Source organism: Amblyomma americanum, chromosome 9 (assembly GCF_052857255.1).
Source record: "Amblyomma americanum isolate KBUSLIRL-KWMA chromosome 9, ASM5285725v1, whole genome shotgun sequence".
Taxonomy (NCBI): Eukaryota; Metazoa; Arthropoda; class Arachnida; order Ixodida; family Ixodidae; genus Amblyomma; species Amblyomma americanum.
Window position 1 is genome coordinate 4,807,644 of NC_135505.1, and position 18,369 is coordinate 4,826,012.

General features: G+C 46.6%; 1 protein-coding gene across 3 annotated transcripts in view; it reads right to left on the reverse strand.

Annotated features, from left to right (window-relative positions):
- Positions 1–1,083: 1,083 nt before the first annotated feature.
- LOC144103810 (trypsin alpha-like) overlaps positions 1,084–18,369 on the reverse strand; it is a 609,247-nt gene continuing 591,961 nt past the window's right edge. For 2 of the 3 annotated variants that reach the window (XM_077636512.1, XM_077636511.1), the window contains one exon: positions 1,084–1,323. In XM_077636512.1, the coding sequence (XP_077492638.1) occupies positions 1,117–1,323 (207 nt within the window). In that variant the 3' untranslated portion in view covers positions 1,084–1,116. The remainder of the gene's footprint in view (positions 1,324–18,369) is intronic. The other variant, XM_077636513.1, reaches the window with a different exon arrangement.

Here is an 18,369-nt window from a genome sequence, read left to right on the forward strand (position 1 = left end):
CCACATGGTACGGGGAGGCACAGAGACAACGTTTGACTAAGTTGGAACAAAACATATATTTTCAATAATCACCTATCAGAGAGTACATGATGCAGAGGCTCGGGTGCCCAAGCCTACATGCTGCTGCGTTGGCGCCGGAGTCTTCGTCAGAAGGAACGGAGGGGCTGCAGGGCGTACCTTGTTCGTTCTGTCCAGTTTGTCCTCTTCCCCTGAGAACTGGGCGCTTCGGTCTCCGGGAGGACCGACCGCCAGAGGTCTCGTCTCGGGTCTTCCTCGTCGCCCCTACCAACGGGCTTTTTTTCCTTTATTTTCCTGTCCATTCGGGCGATACTTGTTTCCAGGCTACAGGGTCTCCCTCGCCTTCCTCTCAGCGCCGGCGACTGCGGCATTTGCCGTCTTTCCCTTTAATTTCCCACTGGCTTGGACCTTTTGTAGTAAAAGCTCTACTACGTCATGTTTCGGTAAGGTCATCGGCTGCTGCCGCTGACCTTCAAGCTAGAGGCGCGACGGAGGTGTGACTATGCCATACAACGTGACTTGCCACAGGTGCGCCACCGCGCCTACCGCCGCCGCTTCGACCGCCGCCTCGCCAGCTGTGACCACGTGACTAACCACGTTCACATTCAATTTCGCCATGAATGGGCAGGCGTTGCGATCAGAACATCTGCGAGAACCTTGCACTTTTGCGGTCTTTGCGGTCTACCATGGCCGAGATACAGGCAATGGCTAACGGATGTTCGGCTCTGTCTAACTAGGTTTAGAAGATTTAAACCTCAGCCATTTCTTTTTTCCGGTCGGCGCCACTGTCAGTTTTTCGGGGTTGTGCTTGACCAGTTCAATGCTTGTAAAGATGACGGCCTTCATACAGGCGCCTATAATGAACCTCGGCCCCCAACACCCGACTATTCCTGGCGCCATACAGTTCCGGGGTCCCACAATGGTAAGATGTCGACCGAAATAGATACTCTTCACAGCTGTGAAGTCCTGCCCAACTCACACGGTGCAACATAGGCTGTATTACTGCAAATATTCACGCGCAAACTGTTCCAAAAATTTCATGCAAAAATTCTGCATCTTCATAAATTCCACCATTTATTCCTCCAGATACCATGTTTGCTATTTTAATATATGCAGAGGAACTACGTTCAGCTTCTCCCAGTTTTCGGGAGATTTTAGTTGATCTTGAATCCAGGAGGCATACGTTGAAACCCGGACGAACGTACTGGGTCCTTCAGACCCACTGCAGTCATACGAGCTGGAAGCCACGCCAACTTGCACTGCAAGGCCTCTGCTGTTTAGGGTGAGTGGCCCTCCAGAATCTCCCTGCAAAAGTGTAGTTGTTCAAGAAAATCTTAACACCAGTGCATGGCGCCGGCTCCATGATGCTGGAAGTTTACAAGTTTCTAGCGTATTATATTATTTGTCAAATCAAATCAATTCAAGTCTATTTCTGCCTTGAAAAGCTACAGACAGCGGAGGCGCAGAAAAAGCTGTCAGATGCAGCTCGACAAAGCCGCAGCCCCCTTTCGCTTGGCAGCGACTTGACAGAAAGGTTTATAAACCAAAGGCAATCGGTCAACGCATTAACAGGTATACAATAATTAAAATACAAAATAAAGTGAAACAGCATTATACAATGTTGAATCGACATTCACACTGGATGAATACACATCGATAGCAAAGAAAAAGAATAAGCATATTCTACACGTCAACGTACATAGCACGAAAAGATTTCTTCGACGAATTGAAGAGGTCAGAATTATTATATGCGTGTGTATTTAACAGGCAGGGAAGAGTGTATTGCAGGCGTTCTCTACCTGAATTTATTGGAGGGGTCGGCACTACCCAAGTCTCCGCATACCTTGTGTAGCTGGCTTCTCGGGCATGTATTTCAACATTGTTACGTAAGTAGATTACATTGCTAGGTGTTTCGAGTTTAAACCGGATTCTTAGGCGATATTTATGCAAGTTGTGAATTTTTAGCACACCACTTTGTAGAAAGAGATCCGTACGTGGCGAGTCCCTGGGGACCTCGCAAATGAGACGAAGGAATTTTTCTGTAGAATATAATTACGTTGAAGACAGCTATCCATGGCTGTACTCCGCACTAAGCAGCAGTAGTTTAAATAGGAGTAGAAAACGGAATAATAGAGGAGTAGCTTTATTTGTCTCGGAATAACATATCTCAGCCGAATTATGACCCCGCTTATTTGAGCCAGCTTCGTTCTTATACGGTCCACGTGGTGATCCCAGGTCATGCTGGAAGAAAAAACTACCCCTCCACATTTAAATCGTTCAACCAAATCTATGCATCGCGAGTTTAGTTAGTCTCGATGGAGGAAGGAATTTTTTTCTTTTAAAAAACTGTACGACCGGCTACGCCAGCACAACAATAATATTAGAAATTCGTCCGGAAGGAACTTAGCCATTCATTGCAATAAGTGCCGGAACTGTGCTCCATTGTTAAATCATCATCATCATCATCATCATCATCATCAGCCTTACTACACCCACTGCAGGGCAAAGGCCTCTCCCATGTCTCTCCAATTAACCCTCTCCTTTGCCAGCTGCATCCACCCTTTGCCTGCAAACTTCTCAATCTCATCCGCCCGCCTAACCTTCTGCCGCCCCCTGCTACGCTTACTTTCTCTTGGAATCCACTCCGTTACCCTTAAGGACCAGCGGTTATCTTGCCTTCGCATTACATGCCCTGCCCAAGCCCATTTCTTTCTCTTGATTTCGACTAGGATGTCATTAACCCGTGTTTGTTTCCTTACCCACTCTGCCCGCTTCCGGTCTCTTAACGTTACACCTATCATTTTTCTTTCCATGGCTCGCTGCGTTGTCCTTAACTTAAGCTTAACTCTTTTCGTTAGCCTCCACGTTTCTGCCCCGTAGGTGAGTACCGGTAAGATTAAGCTGTTGTACACTTTCCTCTTGAGGGAAATTGGTAAACTGCCACTCATGATCTGCGGGAATTTGCCATATGCGCTCCACCCCATTCTTATCCTTCTAGTTATCTCCCTCTCATGATCCGGATCAGCTGTCACTACCTGCCCTAAGTAGACGTATTCCGTCACAACTTCTCGGCTCTCGCTGCCAATTGTGAACTGTTGATCCCTTGCTAGGCTGTTGAACATTACCTTGGTTTTCTGCATGTTAATTTTTAGACCCATCGATCTGCTCTGCCTGTCTGACTCATTGATCATGATTTGCAGTTCACCTCCTGAGTGACTCAGCAAGGCAATGTCATCAGCAAATCGCAAATTATTTAGGTATTCTCCATTTATTCTTATTCCCGACTGTTCCCAATTCAGGCCTTGAAATACCTCCTGGAAACATGCGGCGAACAGCATTGGCGGGATCGTGTCTCCTTGCCTGACGCCCTTCCTTATTGGAACTTTATTGCTGACTTTATGGAGGATTATAGTAGCTGTGCAGTTGCTATATATATCTTCCAGTATTTTGACATAAGGCTCGTCCACCCCCTAATTACGCAATGCCTGCATGACTGCTGAGGTTTCCACTGTGTCGAATGCTTTCTCGTAATCAATGAAAACTATATATAGAGGTTGGTTATATTCTGCGCATTTCTCTATCACCTGATTGATAGTGTGAATATGATCTATTGTGGAATATTTTTTACGAAAGCCTGCCTGGTCATTTGGTTGATTAAAGTCTAACGTTGCCCTGACTCTATTAGCGATTACCTTAGTAAATACTTCGTAGGCAACGTATAGTAAGCTGATCGGCCTGTAATTTTTCATGTCCTTGGCGTCTCCCTTCTCATGAATTAAGATATTGTTTGCATTCTTCCAAGCTTCTGGTACAGTCGAGGTCATAAGGCATTGCGTATACAGGGTGGCTAGTTTTTTCTAGCACAATGTCCCCTCCATCCTTCAACAGATCTGCTGTTACCTGATGCTCCCCAGCTGTTTTCCCCTTTTCATTGCTTCTAAGGCTTTCTTTACTTCATCTTTCGTTACTGGCGGGATGCCGCATTGCTGTGCACTGCTGTCTTTCTCATTAACGCTCTGATTACATTGGCTACTGTACAGGTCTGTGTAGAACTCTTCGGCTACGTTAACTATCTTATCCATATTGCTAATGGCATTGCCCTGCTTGTCTCTTAATGCATACATCTGGTTTTTACCTATGCCTAGTTTCCTATTCACTGCTTTTAGGCTACCTCCGTTCTTTAGAGCATGCTCGATTCTCCATATTAAACTTCCTTATGTCGGCTACCTTGTGCTTATTTATTAACTTTGATAGCTCTGTTAGTTTTATTCTCTCGGTAGGGTTAGACGCCCTCATGCTTTTGCTTATCATGGGAGCCATTTATAGGCCTCCAAACTCCGACGATATGTTCTTCGAAAAATTTAATGACTTCCTTCGCAAGTGCAAAAAAAAAACCTCCTCCAACATATTAACCGGCGGCGATTTTAATATTCTCTCCATTTACTGGGAAAGCGAATTTCCTGAACCACTGTCCAAATTTGCCGAGCCCTTCGTTGGCATAATTCTTTTTCATGATTTAACTCAGCTTTTAAAGCAGCCCACACGCATTCACAATGGCTTCAGCGTCCATTTTATATTTATTTCTTTTATCTCGTGGACTGCTTCGTCGTGGCCCAAAACTGCAGATCGTGGAAGGCGCATCAGATCATAAGATGATATGCTTAGCCTTCAAACTCTACATTGTTCCTAAATGCAGGAAGAATAAACGTGTGTTTCCAAATTTTGTAGCGAGAGCTACACTACGTTTCCTAGTTGACCTTTTCGCCGTCAGCCTGGGAGGCCGATATTACGCATGCACGACACCAGAGAGGAGCAGCAGGTGCGGGACCGATGACGTCAGAGTTCGCCGCCACCGCCGCGCGCCGGCCCGACTACGTCCACCGGCACCGCTTCTGAATGCGCACGCGCGGCAACCGGAGAAGGGCAGCAGATGCGCGGCGCACGACGTCAGAGCTCGGCCGCCGCTGCGGCCCCTTGTGGGGTCGTGTGGATAAGCTGCGTATGTGCGGCTGTGTGTATAAAATCTGAGGTGATACGACTTGGTGCATCACAATCGCTTCGTATGGGTGACGAAAAGAAGACACCAGCCAGCCCATAGCGGCCGTGTCCTCAGGAGAAGATAAATTATTCGGACCCAGAAGTCGTCGCCTGGCACTTGGACGCTCTGCAGAGAAAGAATAAACATCAGAAGGCTAAACGAGCGGCGGAGACGACTGACAAAAGAGAAGAACGTCTTGCCAAGCGGGGATGCCAAGAGGCGGAGCGTAATAAGCGGCACACAGCAGCTCGCATGTTTCCTACGGAAGAAAATCAAGATTAAGCAATGGCAACCACATCATCATTAACAACTGAAGAGGAGGATGTAAAGGCTGGTTGTATAACTGACCACGCGATTAGCCCGGGAGAACTGCAGCTCTCGCTACGTATAACCTGGAATAGCTGAGCTAAGCCACTGCCAATTTTTTCACGTGTCGATGGCGTTGGCATTTTGGATGCGTTAGACGGCTTTATTTCAAACTTCCTCTCTCGTTGCGAGACATGTCCTGTCAAACGCTTATGGTTCATCTTCAACAATTTGGTGTTAGAGTGTAGAAATCATTTCGTGCCATGTACGCGGAAAATTGTACATAACACAAATCCCTAGATATCCAAGAGACTGTGCGCTTTAAGCGGAAAACAAAAAGACTTAGAAAACAAACCCGGAAGTTCCCCAATGCTTCTAATATGCTCAAGCTTTCATAAATGCGCCTTCAGATGAAGGGATACATAAGGAAAGAAAAATACAATTATCATAATGTAACTATGAAAATATTCCTTGTGTCATCGCCTGCCAAGTTCTTGCTGCATTTTGAACCCATAAAAGACCAGTTATATAGTATGTGTATCCACAGTGAGACTGACATGTCCCAAATTGCGAATGCATTCAACAAACTTTTATGTTCCATATTTACGTTTGACGACTAAAAGAAAACGCATATTACATCCCATGGCAACAATTCCACTATCAGTGATGTATCTATATCTGGACAAGGTGTCTTATCCCTTTACCTGAACATTGATAGAGAAAAGGCACACGGAACTGACGAGACTCCAAATGGCTTCCTGTACAGGTACGCAGAATGGTGCTCGAATTACTTATGTAATTTCAAAACATCCTTATCTCAAGCAGCGCTTTTATTAACGATACTGTTACTGTAGTTCCCTCGAAAATAAAACATTTTGCTGATGATTGTACTTTTTACCATGAAATTAATAACTCGAATGACCAATCTGTACAATATTCTTCGTGAACCAAATTAGAAAACTTGTGCTCAAGGTGGCAAATGAAAATAAACAAGAAAAACAGAAAAAATGACAGTAACACGCAAAAGAAAAGCCCTACTCTTTTCCTTATTGGACACCCATTATCCTCCATTAAAAGTTGTAAATACTTAGGGGTAAACATCATGTCGGATCCCAGATGGAATGCACATGTTTCATGCATTATAAAAAAGGGCTATGCAGAAACTAGGTTACATGAGAAGAACCCTGCACAACTCTATTCAAGATAAAAAACTCCTTGCTTACAAAACTTTTTATCAGACCCGTTATTGAATATGCTTCTGCAGTCTAGGATCCGTGCACTCAATTGAACACTGCCAAACTCGAAAGAATCCAAAGAAAGTCACCTCGATTCATCTATAGTTCATATAGCTGACGTACCTCATACGGACCTCATCCACGTACGTACGTGGATGACTGTTTTTGCATTCTGAACAAGCAGAATCTGCAAAGCTTCCTTGAGCATCTCCATGCCGCGGAGCCATCTATAAATTTTACCGTGGAAGAGGAAATGAATGACAGCATCCCGTTTTTGGACATCAACGTCAAGCGTGACGCGTGCCGCTTAAGTTTTTTCCGAAAGCCGACGCACTCCGGACGATATCTCGACTTTAAATCGTCCCACGTACCCCTTGGCTCACAAGCGATCAGTTATCTCGTCACTACTGAACCGTGCAAGAAATGTCTCCGCAGATCAGGAAAGCTTCAGCAACGAACTTAAGGTGATAAAAAAGGATCTCGAGCGAAACGGTTAACCCAGGAACCTTGTGAACAATATGTCAAAAAACTTGCAACGCACGAGAGGACAACGAGATGGAACCGCTAAAGCGTGCTGCACTTCCTTATGTACCTGGAGTCAGTGAAAGCCTTTACCGAATCTTCAGGAAGCACGGAGTGCACATCGCCCATGTGCCAACAAGCAAGCTACGTGCCGAACTTGTGAGCGTAAAGGACCCCCTGCCACGCGCCAAATTTCCTGGTGTGGTTTACCAAGTTCCTTGCAATGACTGCACACCCGTCTATATCGGCGAAACCGGGAACTTCCAGCGACGAATGAAATATCATCAAGGCGACGTAAAGAACCATCGCGCATCAAAGAACGCTATTGCCGAGCACGTGCAGAGCACTGGCCACGAGATAGCCTGGGACGAGGCGGAAATTGTAGCCAAAGAAAGGAATAATTTGAAAAGACTGAATCTAGAATCATTAGTCATCCAGACGACGAAAGACACCTTTAACAGGGATCTAGGCTGTCTTGATCATATCTACGCAAAAAGATTAGGAACAATCCTGAAGACTATATAATCCCGCCTTCTTCTTTGACAGTCTTATTGTGAACAAGGATACCGTACGGGACCCGAAACGTCATTTTCGTTTGGTTTTGACTTGGTCAGTGACCCAAACTTCACCCTGTTATTATGCTTCATCCTGACCAGAAGGTATTCCGTCGAATATTAGATGACGTACCTCAGCGACTGCACTTGTGGAGAAAACTAATTTAGACCTATTATAGTTGAGGCAGTATTATGAACGAATGAAATGCATGCATCTCATCTACAACAGTAAGCTTAGGATAGAGAGTGCATTATATGGAACGTGTTATACGGCAATGTACACGTTCAAACCATTCAAAAAAATTGATAGTATATATGTGCCTTTCAAAATTCCTTTTTTCAAAGGACCGCCCGTCAGAGGAGCGCTCTGGCTTCTGACGCTGTGGAATTCCTGACTGCCCAATCTTTCTTATTAACACTGAAGTCCACACGTTAGCTTAACCTATACGTTTTGGTTCGCGCTAGACATCAGGTGTTACCTTACTTATCAATCTTTGTGGTTGGCATCCTGTGTTTGCTAACGGAACAGCGAATGCCTTCCTTTAGTGTTTATCTGCCAAATCGAGCTGATGATGCCCGTGTTCTCGTGGTATGTGTCAGTCTTGTTTCCATATGCCTGAACAGCGTAAGCTTGTACAAGCATTTTTCTTCTTTTTTTCTTTCTCAGTGTTTACCTGCTGAAGCAGGCAGATGACATCACTGTTGTCATTATCAAGTCGTGTTGCGCTTTCGTCTGCACCACTGCAAAACTAGCGGCTACCACTGCCCGACCGAATGATGAAGACAGACGAGAGCACAAAACGCTGGATTTTTAACCTTCGGTAACAGAAGCACTGCTTGTCAATTTGTGCCCTCCTGCTTGCGCTGTTATTTATAGTGAAGGCTTACAAACTGGCCTTATCAATATTTCACAGCTTGATAAAAAATTTGGCTCGCCTAAATTTCTGTGTCTAATTTCCTTCACAGCCCAGACGCCTTTAAACTTGCCGGTGGACTGTCTTTGACTGATGCTCCACTGTGGCAGCTGACACTCTAAGGGCTCGGGCTCTTTGCAAAGCAGCAGAGAAAGCAGCTGTTACACATCTCCCAACGGCATATCACGGTAATGAAAAAATTTTGTTAAATCCTTCTTCGGCCATCAATATAGCTAGCTTAATTTAATTTGGTAATACCTTCCTTTGCAGAGAATAGACGTATTATTCATTTTTCGAAAGGTGTATGGTAAGTAAATGCATTTGTGTTGTATTTTCTTAGTGTATCAAATTTAATCAAGCAATTTATGTTCTGTCTCACAAAAGAAAGCTGCATGCAGGTTTATAATGGTCTTTCTAACCCAACTGCATTTTCAAAGGCATTTGAACGCGGTATTTTATCACTGTGCGAGATGTGAGGAAGAGAAAATACATCTTCATCACTCGCCAGCATCTAACCCTGAAAATTACTTAAATAACGGAAGCAAACAGTCACCGAAAGCAATAGGGTCCAGTAGGGTAGTAACGTGATAACATGCCGATGCGGCCATTCTGTGTACCGCGTTGCTGCCACGTGCCGATAAGATCATCGAGTGTGTTATCGTGTGTGATCATGTGATATTCGACGCCCTTTCTCACTTGACTATATTTGTGCCCTGTTCTTGTACGCTTTTGCTAAAACGTTTGTCCCCGGCTTCGACGCGTCCGACTGTGAACATTACAGTGGCGACGAGGCACCCTGCGGGGGGAGGACGGACATTGTTCGCGAGATGGCTTTCGGCAGTGGCGTCGGCGAGTTTACGCTAAACGGGAATTCTTCGTGGAAAGAATACGCGGAGCGCATCGAGTTGTGCTGCGCAGCGAACAAGCTGACGAGTGACGCCGACAAGAGGGCAGCTTTGCTGAGCTGTTGTGGGGAGGCGACGTGCTCCCTGATAGCAACCCTCGTAATACCTCGACTGCCATGTGTCGAGTACTAAGTCACCGTCGACGCCGTGAAGGACCACGTCAATCCGAAGCCTTCAGAGTTGTATTCAAGGTACGTTTTTTCGCGGCGAGACCAGCAGTGCGACGAATCTGTAGCTGACTTCGTCACATCCTTTTGCAAGCTAGCTGAGAACTGCGGCTTTAGCGACAGACAGCTGCCCTTGGATGTAATGCTGCGTGACCGCCTGGTATTCGGATTGCGGGTCAGCGCTGTTAAGCAACGGCTGCTGACAGAAAAAAAACTTGACGTTCAAGAATGCTTACGAGCTCGCAGTGACCGCGGAAATAGCCGCTAAAGAGCAACGCGTAATGAGCCCGCATAAGCAGGCAGCTGTAGACGTGACAGCAGAAGTGAGCACGCCCCCTAAAAACGAGCAGGAGGAAGAGAACCGCGTCGGAGCGTCGCGTCAAGTTCCGGACGAAAGGTGTTTCCGATGTGGCGGCAAGGACGAAGCCTACCGCTGAAAGTACAAGAACGCGATGTGTTTCAACTGCTCTAAAAAAGGGCATCTAGCCAAGGCATGTCGAAGAAAAAAAATGCATGTGCAGCATCAGCTGGAGACTGCATCCACGCCGGCGCATACTGAGTACGACGCTCTACTCTGCATCAGTCAAGTAACGAACTCTCCCAGATTTGTTGTCACCGTCAGCATTGGTGGTCAGAACGTGCAGATGGCAGTCGACTCCGGAGCAGCTAGGCCAATTATCAGCCGCAAGGAATAGAAAAAGTAAGTCGCTATAAGTATCGACCTGGAAGAATCAGATGTTCAGCTCGTCACCTGGACGAAACAAGGCCTTGACATTGTGGGAAAAGCCAGGGTTTTCGTAGAATTCAAAGGGCGAAATTGCGAGCTGCCGCTACTGTTAGTGAGAAATGAAGGCAGCACACATCTAGGCCGTGACTGGTTCAAGGCCTTAAACATAGAGCTTACAGATCTTCACACCGTGAGCAACAGGCAAGAAGCTATCCTGTCAAATATACAGACATTAATAGCGAGTCATTTCCAGATGCTACACTGCCGCCGATTCAAATTAAGCTCAAGCAGGGCGCTCAGCCAACGTTTCTGAAATGTCGCAGCATTCCAATCGTGCTTAAGGACGACGTCATAGCTGAGCTGAACAGTTTGGAGATACGAGGAATTCTGCAGGCAACGCAGTATTCAGAATGGGCTACACCTATCGTTGTTGTTCGAAAAAAGAATGAATCGCTCAGAATATGCGGTGACTACCGAAGCACAGTCAACCAAGCGTTGAGGAGCAACGGTTATCCTTTGCCTACAAGCCAAGAATTATTCGTAAAGTTGGGCAAAGGCCGCGTTTTTCTCGAAGTTGGACTTGACGCAGTCGTACCAACAACTGGTAGTTTATGACGCCACAGCGCAGGTTCTCACGATAAACACCGTAAAAGGGTTGTACAACGCGCGACGTTTGCCGTGTCAGTAGCTCCAGGGTTGTTCCAACGCTCAATGGACACAGTCCTCGCGGGTCTACCGCAAGTAACTGTGTACCTGGACGACATTTTGGTGGCCACCGAAACCGCAGAAGAGCACAGCCGAATGCTCGCCGAGGTTTGCGAACGAATTGAAAAAACGGAACTGCAGGTCCAGTCGGCAATGTGCGAGTTTTTTGCAGAAAGCCTGGAATTCTTAGGCCACTGGATAGACTCGCGTGGTATCTAGCCATCGAAAGCTAAGGTAGAAGCGATGCATCAAGTGCCTGTACTAAAAACCAAGTAAGAGCTGCAAGCATTTCTCGGCATGGTGAACTTTTATAATCGTTTGTAGAAAGGCCGCCCCGAGGTCGCAGAAGTTTTGTATCGTCTACTGGAGAATAACGTCGCGTAGATGTGGCGTGAAGAACACCAGAAAGCGTTCGAAAGCCTGAAGCAGCTTCTAACGTCCGAGTCACTGCTGGTGCACTTTATCCCAGCGCGCCTTTAGTTCTGTCACGCGATGCTTCACAGGTGGGAGTAGGAGCAGTCCTAGTGCACCGCGACCCTCAAGGACGAGAGAGACCCATCGCGTATGCGTCAAGAACGTTAACAAAGACCGAACGGAAGTATGCCCAGATAGATCGAGAGGCTTTAGCCACCGTTATTGGCGTTCATTTCCATCATTATCTGTGTGGAATAAAGTTCTTTATTCTCACAGATCACGAACCGCTGCCCGGCTTATTTCGAAAAGAAAAGCAAATTCCAGCTGTATTGTCACCACGCATGCTCCGTTAGACGTTAATGCTGTCTGCTTATGATTACCACCTTGACTATAGGAAAACGCAAGAGCATGCCAATGCTGACTGTTTAATCAGATTACCAGTAAAGGAGGTGCGAGGTGATACCGAGGCGCCGGGCGACGTCCTCCTGCTAGAGGCATTGGAGTATCCCCCAGTGACTGCACAAAAAGTGGCATCCTCTATCAGGCAAGGTCCTAAATTGCTTCAAGTGAAGGCGTGGATTAACAACGGCTGGCCCAAGCGCAATGTGCTAACAGAATATTCTGCCTACCATGCGAGACGATATGAGCTATCCGTCGATCGCGACAGCGTCCTCTTTGGAAACCGAGTAGTGCTACCGGAACGACTACGGAAGCGAATTCTTGGCATGCTACATGCAAATCATCCAGGAATTACGGCCATGAAAGCTCTCGGGAGGTCCTATGTTTGGTGGCCCAGAATTGACGCGCCGATTGAAGATTTCGTTCGGCTCTGCAAACCATGTCAAGAGAACAGGCAAACTGATCCCAAGACACCTGTACATTTCTGGACGAAACCCGAAAGACCTTGGAGCAGGGTTCATATAGATTTTGCGGGGCCAGTCGAAGGCGTTTGTTTTCTTGTGACAGTGGATGCGTTTTCGAACTGGGCTGAGATCGAGATAATGCCATCTCTTCAGTGATCGAAAAGTTGCGTAGAATGTTCGCATCGTACTGTGTACCAGACCTTATAGTGTCTGACAATGGTACTGCTTTCTCAAGCAAAGAATTTCAGGAATTTCTAAAGCTAAACGGCATCCAATTTATGTACACAGCGCCGTATCATCCTTCAAGCAATGGAAGAGCAGAAGGGATGGTTCGCGAGCTCAAGTGTGCACTCAAGAAGCAAAGACAAGGCACAGTGGCGTGTAAGGTTTCTCGCTTCTTGTTCAAGCAGCACTCCACCCCTCATTCTGAGACCGAAAAGGCACCAGCAGAGCTCATGTTGGGTCGGAACTTCTGCTCTGCCCTGTCAAGACTTCACCCCGACATGGAAAGCAGGGACTTGTGTCAGCGTGTGCCGACAAATGTTTTCGAGTGTGGGGATGCTGTGTACGTGAGAAATTTTAGCCGAGGACCTACATAGCTAGCCGCTCTGGTATTGCGCCGTCTGGACGACGTCATGTACGAAGTTCATACGGCTGAAGAAAATGTGCATAGACGTCATCGGGACCATCTGCGAAAGGCATAGGTGTCTGAACCGGCAAGTCCAGCTAGTGCAACAGGTGATTTTGGAGGCATATCGCAAAATTTTGGAGGCATATCACATCGTGAAAAACGAAGATCATTTAGTTAGTGACATGTCTGTGATATTGTAGCAAAAAGAGTATCGTTTCTTAAGCGCTTCAGAGACTCCGTAAATAACTTAGCATGCAGTGACGAGCATTTTTATTTTTATTTTTTATTTGAATTTCTTCCATGCATGTGATGTATAGTCCGCGCATGTGGTGGTACTTTGATGGAGGGTATTTATCTGTTTCTTTCCTGAGGATAAAATCAGTTGCAAGTCCAGCGTCGTCCTGTGTACCTCTGTGTGTCTGCGTCCTTCCGTTGGATTTTTTCCTTCGCACCGAAAACAAGGAGCATAGGGAATGCCTTTCTTAATTTGTAGTTTTTTATTAAATGCGAGATTAACAAGACCAAAAAAAACCGCATGCAACCGGTGCGATCCGAAGCCACAACCTCCGAGTTCCGCGTCCGGTGCTTTACCAAGTGTACTACGGCGACGGCTGTCGAGTCTTATCCTTTCGGAAGTATTTGTGTACTGTTACCGTCTCCGGAGCCCTGAACTCGCGAGCGGCTTTCCTTAGACATACCTGTGATACTCGATGGTCGCCACATTCTAGAGTTATTAGATACTGGTGCTGATTATTCGATTCTAAGCACCCGGATCGCGCCATTCTCAAAAAGGTCTTCACGCCATGGGCTGGCGCACACTTTCGCACGGCGGGCGGTCATCTTATTGCACCTCTCGGCATGTGCAACGCGCGAGTTCAAATCCATAAGTCCACATTTGTAGCGAGCTGTCTTGTTCTGCATAAATGTTCCCGCGACCTCATCTTAGGCGTCAATTTTCTGCGCGAATATGGGCGATTATTGACCTTCGAGATTCCAAGCTCGTGTTTTCAACACAGAATGCTGTCGCCGTCAGCAATGCGCCGCGACCAAGCCAGATGCTTCGTGTTTCTACGGACAGTCACCCTGTCGCCTCGAACTAGCGCCTTTATTACGGTTGAGTTCGAATCACTTCAGGACGGTGAGGCGATCGCCGAAACCAGCCTTTCATTATTGCTGACGCGAGGCGTGTGCGTGGCCCGCAGTCTGATCCATCTTCACAATTGCCAGTCACAGGTACTTGCTACCAACTTTCCGCACGAGCATCGGCAGCCTTTTCGCGCCACTTCCGTAGCTTTTGCCGAACGGGTCTTCGATGTTTCCGAGTGGTTCTCCTCTGAACCAGTGCAGCCTCCCATGTCCCTCGAGAGCCTCGATGTCAACTCCGCGCTGTCAACCAGCCAACGGGAACAGCTGTGTGCACTGTTGCTCGAATTCCGAGAGTATTTCGCCTCCTCGTCGAAAGTCCGTCAAACTCCCATAAGCAAGCACCACATCGTCAGGTTCGATGACGCACACCCCAACACCCCAATCGCGTATCTTCTATATAGCGCGAAGTTATTAAGTCTCAAGTTACGGAGATGCTCGAAGATGACGTTATTCAGCCTTCCAACAGCCCATGGTCGTCCCCGGTCGTCCTCGCTAAAAAGTAAGACGCCAATCTGCGTTTTTCCGTCGACTACCGGAAGCTGAACGCAGTCACGAAGAAGGACGTTTACCCATTGCCACGTATTGACGACTCTCTCGGCCGCCTTCGGCGCACTCGGTATTTTTCGCACATCGACCTAAAAGTGGCTACTGGCAAATTGAGGTCGATGAACGGGACCGTGAGAAGACAGCCTTTGTCACTCCCGTCGGCATTTATGAATTTCAAAGTTCTACCTTTCTGTCTTTGTTCTGCGCCTGCCACATTTCAGCGGATGGTGGACACTGTCCTCGCCGGTCTTAAATGCCAGTTTTGCCTTGTCTATCACGACGACGTGGTGGTTTTTGCCGAAGCGTTTATTCAACATCTTGAACGTCTGCAGACGGTCCTCGAAGCACTTCATTCAGCTAACCTGATACTGAAGCCCCAAAGATGCCGATTCGGTTTCCAAGAGCTGAAATTTCTCGGTCATGTCGTTAGCGCCGCCGGCGTGAAGCCCGACCCCGATAAGCTTGCAGCGGTTGCGGAAATTCCAACTCCACGTGACAAGAAAGCTCTTCGCCGCTTTCTCGGGCTCTGCAAGATAAACCGTGAACCCAACTTCTTGACCCTTTACAGTTTGCTACGTTTTTTTTTCTGTGTAAGGATCCCAGACAATTTTCGTGTACTCAATTATAGGTCGGACCAGTGTCTTATAAGCCAAATTTCTTATTTCTGATGATGCACTTTTTAAATGGAGCCTTAGCCTCTAAAGTGTTTTGTTAGCTTTATTAAATATTTCCTCTATGTGTCTATTCCATCTCAAGTCGCTTCTGAACGTTAAACCATGATATTTGTGCACATCTACCCTTCCAAGCTCGTTCATTCACGCATGCGATACGAAAATTGCAGGATCTTCTTTTTCCTAGTAATGGAAATGCATGCAGATTTTATGGGATTGATCACCATTTGCAAGTCTGCAAGTCATCGCATCATTTTATAACGTTTTCTATACTGTTACACAATTTTGTTTGGTCACTGAAAGATTCAACCTTATTGTAAACAACGCGGTGGGGCCCGAGCGCCGCCAAGTGAATTAACGTTCACTTTTTGTCTCGGGTCCCTCTTTTCTTACTGAAATGGAAATAAACTTCAAACTTCAGCTTCAAACTTCAAATAAGCTTAATAAAACAGAAGCGATGTTAGGCAGGTCATCAATATAAATAAGAAATAATAGATGCCAAAGAACAGTTCCCTGGGGTACTCCCGATAACAATGGTTGTAAGCTGGACCTCTAGATGTCGATTTCTACATATTGCTGGCTGTTTTGTAGGCACGAGGTGAAACATTTAGTGAGGTTGGGATTCTTGAACGCTGCATTGATATTTAGCAAAAGTTCAGGATGTGAAACCTTATCAAAGGCTTTAGAAGTGTCATGAACCAATTCAAATAATGTGTAATCGTAGATAGACCTTTACGGAAACCGTGCTGTACTGGTGATGACAAGTTATACATTTCAAGGTAGTTGGAGAGGTGTTTAAATATAATGTGTTCTAGTACTTAGAGCAAGTACTAGTAAGGAAAATTGGCCGGAAATTGCTAATGTCTGAACTGCTGCCTGTTTTATGAACCGGAACTATTCTGGCTAGTTTCGATACGGAGGGGAAGGAACTGTTCACAATTGATGAATGAAATATTTTCGTAAGGAACTTCGACACCCATTCAGCATACCTGACTAAGAATTCATTGGGGACACCATCTGGTCCGGGGCTTTTTTGTGTGTGTTAATATTAAGCAAAAGGTTTAGGACACCTTCCTCGGCTATTCTGATGTCCGAAATAGGAGTATGAGCAGAGTAGTCGGTGAGGATTGGAACTTTGTCATCATTTTTGGTAAAGATGGACGATAACAAGATATCAAAATGTTCAGCTTTCTCTTCAGTATTAATTTCACCATTACAAGAACGCTGCTTAGTCGGCAGATTTACATACCGCCAAAACTCAGCCGGTGCTTCAGAAAGAAAATCCTTTAACGTTACTTTGCAAAATTGGACTTTTGACTACCTAATGAGGCGCTTCATATCTTTTGTCATAATGCGAACACTGATTTTTTTAGCTGTATTGCTATATTGGGAAAATGCTTTCCGTTTTCTTCTAATTTTAAGTTTTCCATGAATAATTTCTCTGTTAATCCATGGACTTTTCTTCCCGCACTTATTCTTCTTAGGAATAAATTGCGGTATGCAGTGGGTTACGGCATTAGAAAATAAATTCCACAATTCATCAGTGCTTGCCTGTGATTCATAAAAGTACATGAATTCATCAAAAGAAGTTCCAAGAGAGTCTAGGACACACACATCATCTCCGGAATGAAAATTCAAAACTAGTCTTTTTGGGTTGCCCGGAGAGATGGATGCAGACAAACTGAAAGTAGCTATTGATATTCAATGATACGATATTCCGTCTTCAACATGACAGTCTGTTAGAAAGCAGCTGGTCCTGGATGGGGGCGGGTCCCGTACTCATCGTGCTCGCAAAAGGTGCGCCGAAGGTGCGCAGAAGGTAATGTCCACGTGCTGTGCCGGTGGCATTACACTGCGGCTTTCCTTGAACCATCCCTCGCCATTGCTCTTCCGGTTGAAGTGTACCGTTGGGCTAACGCCGCAGAAAAGCTGCTGGCATTCATCCTCCGAGAGTGCTGGAATCCCGCTGAAGGCGAAACCGATACACGCTTTAAAGACCTGCACAAACAGGGGAACGTTGGGTGACATAGTCACGGCCGTGTTGCAGCGTCCACTGCGTTGCCTGTGCCTGTGTTGTCGCGTCTATTTTATTGCGGCGAATCTTTGCAGTGTTCATTCTTCAAATCTGCCGCCACGCCGCTTTATCGCTTTGTTTGTGACGCAAGACGCGACTAGATTTATCTCGATTGATCGCAGCCAGGCAGAGCTGATTCTACGTTGTTCCGAAATGTTCTAGTAACTTTCCACGCTCTATCTAAAAAGTTCGCTATCAGCTTTAAATTGAGCACGGCCGACAGCGGCGGCCATTCTGTCCGACGACCGCCGAGCACGTTTGTTGCGACGCCGCCGCCTAGTGATTCAGTCCACTGCGGGTGCAAGTCAGCCCCAAGGAAAGCTTTGTTTAGACGCCACCTTCGCTGTCGTTGTGCTCCACGGATTGCAGTCACCACTTCGTGATATCTTATGGAGGTGCCGGGTGACCTTCCATGTTCCGGACGCACCCTTGAAGTCGTGACGCCAGCCCTTAGCGCTCCCACCCGAGGACGAGCTAGCAGCTCAGCGAGCCATCCGACGTCTCCAGAGTGAGGATCTTGAGTTCGGGACCCTGCCGGACCACACCAGACAGCGAAAAGACGCTGCTACGAGCACCGGAACTTCGCCGAAGATATCGACACCGATCATACTGTAGCAGCCGCGGGTGCGTACAACTTTCAATGAATACCTAGGCGAAGACCTTGAAGAATGGTTGGACCAATTTGAGTGCGTGGCATCATTCAACAAGTGGGATGATGCGGCAAAAATTGGACACGTATTTTTCTTATTGGATGGCTCCGCACGCATGTGGTACGAAAACCACGAGACGTCCCTAACGACAAGGGACCTATTTAAGAGGGAACTGTTGAAGGTTTTCACCAGTGTCGTGAGGAAAGAGCAAAACGACTCCTCGAGTCCAGGATCCAGCTTCCGAATGAGCCCGTCCGTGGTTACGTCGAACAGATGAAATGCC